This window comes from Sinocyclocheilus anshuiensis, unplaced genomic scaffold (genome assembly GCF_001515605.1).
Source record: "Sinocyclocheilus anshuiensis isolate Anshui unplaced genomic scaffold, SAMN03320099.WGS_v1.1 scaffold308, whole genome shotgun sequence".
Taxonomy (NCBI): Eukaryota; Metazoa; Chordata; class Actinopteri; order Cypriniformes; family Cyprinidae; genus Sinocyclocheilus; species Sinocyclocheilus anshuiensis.
Genome location: NW_015558619.1, coordinates 418,449 through 424,225, shown reverse-complemented (window position 1 = coordinate 424,225; position 5,777 = coordinate 418,449). Strand labels below are relative to the sequence as shown.

Below are 5,777 nucleotides of genomic sequence, written 5' to 3'. Positions count from 1 at the left end.
ATATATATATATATATATATATATACATATGTGTGTGTGTGTGTGTGTGTGTGTGTGTTAAAAGCATCTGCTAAATGCATAATGTAAGTGTAATATATTTTTATTGTCAGATTTTGAGGAGAGTCGGGCGGCATTGTGCACCTTACAGAGTGAGGACTACTGTCTACTGTCATTCAGCTTGGTGGACAGTGATCACGGCAGCATTATTTACAACCCCAAGCTTTACGGTGAGACTAATGACTAATTTTTTTAATACATGAACATATACAGTTTAACTTATACATTGTGGCATTACACATTAGAATAAAGTTCCATATTATTTTTTTAATTGTTTGTGCATAACTCTCCTTCAGACTGCCCTGAGCCGCCAAACGCACTGTTGATCGCTCTGGGCGTGTGCATGTCTGTCCTCATTATTGGCATTACTCTCCTTGTGATCTGGAAGTTTCTTGTTTCTGTCCATGACCGGAAAGAGGTTGCCAAGTTTGAGGCAGAGAAGGCGAAAGCAAAATGGCAGTCGGTATGATAACATTGTCAAGAGAGCATTACACTGCATTTTCTGTTCATTTGAATGTGTTAAAAGCCTAATATACTTTAAATAATTGTGTTTTGTCCCTCTTTTGTCCCCAGGGCACAAATCCTCTTTTCAGGAGCTCGACATCAACTTTTAAAAATGTGACCTACAAAAGCGCAGGGCAGCAGAAGAGTGATATTTCTTAGGGCTACTGACCACCTTTGTGTGTTAAAACACAAAATGCAGGCTTCTATTTACCAGGAGCAATTACTTTTTATTAATGATTTATTTTCTTGTACTGTACAAGTGAGTGACAGAGAGAGAGAGAGAGAGAGAGAGAGAGAGTGTGTGTGTGTGTGTGTGTGTGTGTGCTTGTAAGCTGGGGGCAGGACTGTCAGATACTGGCAGGGAATTTATTTTAAAAACTGTAAATAATTTAAACAATGTGTTGTGCTGCTAAAAGTGCTAAAGGTACTGTTAAATCTGGGCAACACTGGATCTTCTTGTTTTACATTTAGCGTTTCTTGTGGTTGTTGCAGCAAAATGTAGTTATCTGTGACAGATGTTTGTGATTGGTTAGTTGAGGCTGAGCCTTTTGTAATTAGATATGATTAATTATGGTTTTGCTGGATCAAATGTAAAAAAAAAGAAAAAAAAAAAGTCTTGTCTACTTGTATTTTGTAATATATTTGATGGTTTTCCATAAAAAAATGTTGAGTTTCACATTATTTCTCTCTATATGCATCTTCACACAGTCAAGTTAAGGCCGCATGCACTGTGATCGAAAGTGTTAATGATTTAATATTTAAAATATTAAGTCATAACATTATTTATGCAAACTGTAAATGCATATGTGATGCTTTGTGCATCCTTAAACAGTGTAAATCCCCATTTTCGTGTAATATAAATCACTTCAGATGCAGCTTCTGTGCAGTACAGTGAGTTAAAACATAATCTGTATATTTAATGGAATATTTAATATAATTATCGCCATTGGTCACTTTCTGGCCAAATGCATGGTTACGCAATAATCGATTAGTCAGACACTGCACACTCGCGACGCGACTCACCAGGAATCTAGACCGCATCGTTCTAATTTGGTCGCGTCGCGTTGAGAGCAGACGGCCTGTAAGAGGAGAGGAATATGTTTTGCCTTTTAGAGAGACCAGTGACGTAGAGAATCCCAAAACTCGCGGAAAGTGTGTGAAAAACAGGCTGCAGTCTATGCGGCGCTCATCTCCAGTGGAAATGCGAGGACACGCTCAAACTCTTCATATTCGCTTCCGTGAAGCGCTTTATGTCTTTTATATGATGTTTTATGTCAGTCATTTAGCTTGTGCTGCTGCGGAAGTGTGGGACAAAACTGAAGTTTGGAACAAAACTCACCTCCTCGAACTGTACAGTAGGTGCAAGCGGCCTGCGCGGCGTAGGCTATCTGTCTTTATGAAACGATACTTTCCTCGATGGCATGAGCGATGGCACGTGTGCTGGGATCTGACTGCAGATGGCATTAATATGTAGAGCGCATAGTCCAGCTCTTCTCTGTGAAAGACTGGCCGTAGCGTGTCATTCCTTGTCTGGGATCACCCTGCAAAGATTATTATTTTAGTCTCAAACGGGAGAGTAAGCTAAATGTGTCTGGTAATGTGTTTTAAAGACTTACGCAACTGCTAGTTAGTTAGTGAAAGTTTACTGTAACTGCACACAAACAAACCAATTGGCGGCTGCTCATCACATGATACAACAGAGAAGCAGTTTGGACAAAACTTTAAAAAGTAGGCTACACTTTAAGAATATTTTCATTACAGGTTTGTTTTTGTACGGGCCTATTCCTCAAAGACCTGGACACAAAAAAGCTGTATTTTTCAAAAAAGTTATTGAAAACATGTTGATCTATCTATCTATCTATCTATCTATCTATCTATCTATCTATCTATCTGTTTTTCTGTCTGTTTGTCAATACACTTTAAATAGACTGAAAGATTGAAAGCTTAGATTCCATATCTTTTCTTTACAATTAATTAACATTCAATGCATTGTTAATCATGTTTTTGTAAATTGCCATGTTGTCCACATTTCTCTTAAAGCCTAAAACTGAGCAATTCTTGCAGACAATACAGTATACTGCATGACTTCTCCTCTAATAAATGGAATGTCACAAGTATGACCCCCGCTGAAGGACACAGTGGGTTTCTGAAGTTTGTCCAACAGCCTGATTCGTTACAGTCCCAGAGTATTTGCATTTACATTCATGCATTTGGCAGATGCTTTAATTAATTCCAGGTATGCATTTATCATAATGTGCGTTACTTGGGAACCAGCATTGTGAGTCACCCCGCTGGTTATATACAGGGTCAGCTGAGGTCAGCACATGCATAAACACACACCTACACCCTCAGACCGGTAACAACACGTTCTACCTGCCCCATTTGAGTCTTGCGGTTCCAGAGGGTTTTATGATCTCACATAGCAAATGATTAATCGGTCACTGAGCTATTCAATGTCGTGGAACACATTCAGTTTTATTTCAAGAAGGAGGAGCAATGCAGGTATAGTAGGACACATTCACCCCAAAATGAACCTCTGTATGTCTTGAACTCAAAAGAAGACATTTTAAAGAGTGTTTCCACCACTTTTGTTAAGACAATGGGGTTCAAAACAACTCTGGACCCTATTGATTTTCATTGTATGGACAAAAAAACAGATTTTTCAAAATGTCTTTTGTATTCCACAGAAGAAACATATTTATAATGACTTAATGATAAGTTAATGACAACAAACGTTTTTGTATAACACTTTAGTTTAGGTAGCAAAACTAATTGCTTATTAGCTTACGAGCATATTAGCTGTTTATTAGTACTTACAAAGCACATATTAATGCCTTATTTTGCATGACAGTATTTTAGATCCCTTAATCCTACCTCATACCTAAATCTAACAACTACCTTACTAACTATTAATAACTTAAGGAGTTTATTGAGGCAAAAGTCATACTCAATGGTTAATAGTGAGACTTGGTCCCCAAACTAGAGTGTGTTTATACACACACACACACACACACACACACACACATATAGGCTATATAAAAATAGAAAAAAGGTACAGAAAACACTAGGACATATTTGTCTCATTAAAGTGTTTCAGGATAGGGCTCCAGATTTTAAAGAATAATTCAGGCTTCTGTCTGTGAATCTAATTTTTTCCATTTCAAGATTGTGTGAGGGAGTAAGCTGCTTTATTAACATATTTGAAAACACTGCAGATAAAAAATGATCAGAATGTGACATACTTTACTAGTATTCACCCTTAATATCTTAACTTATTATTCCCATTCCCAGCATACACTAAATAGAAATATCACTACCAGACAAGAAAATCCTATACATCGTATTCTTTCAAGCTTATTCCTGCTCTCAGACATATGGCGAGGATAATGCATAGCTTCCCTTTGAAGTTTGACGATACCCTGTGTGTTCGACTGTTTGAGAATATCTTTGTCTTCACCCTGTATCTTCAATTACTCTTTCGTGTCAACGCCCACAAAAGACCCTCAGCCCTGACGGCTCTGAGAATTCTGAAATATTAAGCCCCATTCTGTGGAGGTGAAACTGGAGATAGCAGCTCTATCTTTCTATCTGTTCGCTGCATAATCGGACCTGTCTGATACCTCAGTGCCTCTGAATGCCTTTGAATCTCCAATATCACTGGCCTTTATAATCTAACATGGCTCTGCGTGTAAATGGCTATATAATACTCCTAAAGAAAGGCTTTTCCCACTGGTCAAAAACCCCAGGGCCTCACATCTCCCAAGTGTATTTGACACAACAAGAAAATATGCTTTAGCTTGACCAATTAAAAAATGGCCATGTATGATGTTGTTGTGCATCTGTGTTTGTGTGACTCAGGTAAAGGTGTTTTCCGGTTGGAGAGCGTGTCGCGGAAGCTTTGCCTCTCAGCGGACTCGTCCGGTCTGTCTCTGACCAGCTGTGAGCCCCCGTCTGCCGCCCTGCTTTGGAAATGGATGTCCCGGCACCGTCTCTACAATCTGGGCACCAATCGATGTCTAGGGATCAACGCGACCAAGTTGCTGCAGCCTGACGTGGGCATCTTTGAGTGCGACGTTTCCCTCCCAACCATGTGGTGGCGCTGTGGGGGCAGCATGTTGTATGGAGTGATGAATAATAAGTTAGCGGTGGTGGACTCTAAAGTGGTGGTGAAGAGGGCCGCTCTGCATCAGTGGAGGATTTACGGGGCGGCCGGTGAAGGGCCATGCGCTTACCCATATGAAGGCAAGATGTCTTCAGACACATTAAAAAAAAAAAAAAAAAAGTATCAGTGACAAATACGATAAATCAAAAGTAAAATTCTAGTTTAAAAGCCCGGTCGCATTGAGAACAGACGATAATGTTCTGGTTTTTTTTGTAAGCGTGCCTGGCGCTTTAAATGTTTGAGTTTTTTTTTAATCAGGCAGCTTCTGATTGGCTGTTGGTATTTTTAAACTCCATTGTCAGTTGGAAATTACAGGAAAAATATTACAGGGGACACTGTGGGTAGTTGTCACACTTTTTCGCTACAAAAAGGCATATGAACATTTCCAGCATTATTAATGTTGACCTTACATTTAATGGTAATCCATTTGCCATTAACAAGTAGTATTTTAAGGTCAATTTTAACAGTAAAACAACCATAAAACACAAAACAATTCCTAAAAAACTTGACATAAATAAAAATGACACTTTTTTGGACGGTAAATAACAAATGGGTTAACTTAATACACAACATCTAGCCCCAATAAAATGACTACTTGCCCCAAACTGACATTTATTAAAGATGAGAAATAGTGTTATGTAAGTCTGCACCCAGTTATGAAAACACAGACAGATTATCTGGAAAAACACTTTTCTGAAAGAGATTTTAACAATATTGTTCTTGTTTCATTATCATTATAGCTTATTCTTATAGCGTTAGAACAATTATTAAAATGTTGTAGTTATAGTTAAAGCTGTGATTATCATCCTTGGTGTGAATGGCTGTCAAAACAAATGTGTCAAGTTCTTTATTGTATTTATGTTGTTTTAATATGGTTTTGAACTTTGTTATTTAATTTTCAAGAAAAGTTTCAATGTAATGACTGCAATTCAATGTAACCATCACATAAAAAGTAATATATTTCTCATAACATATATATAGAATTTATATAATATGTCATATATGAAAAATATTACATTCTTACATTTTTAACACATGTAAATCTACATCTTAA

The 5,777-nt window shown here is 37.7% G+C and overlaps 1 protein-coding gene and 1 pseudogene across 3 annotated transcripts in view; both read left to right on the top strand.

Moving 5' to 3' along the window:
* LOC107680548 (integrin beta-6-like) overlaps positions 1 to 1,163 on the top strand; it is a 20,825-nt gene extending 19,662 nt beyond the window's left edge. For all 3 annotated transcript variants that reach the window (XM_016476478.1, XM_016476476.1, XM_016476477.1), the window contains exons 15-17: positions 111 to 227; positions 354 to 520; positions 631 to 1,163. In XM_016476478.1, coding sequence (XP_016331964.1) covers positions 111 to 227; positions 354 to 520; positions 631 to 720 — 374 coding nt within the window. In that variant the 3' untranslated portion in view covers positions 721 to 1,163. The remainder of the gene's footprint in view (positions 1 to 110; positions 228 to 353; positions 521 to 630) is intronic.
* Positions 1,164 to 1,648: 485 nt separating this feature from the next.
* The window catches only part of LOC107680486 (secretory phospholipase A2 receptor-like), a 37,116-nt pseudogene continuing 32,987 nt past the window's right edge, over positions 1,649 to 5,777 (top strand).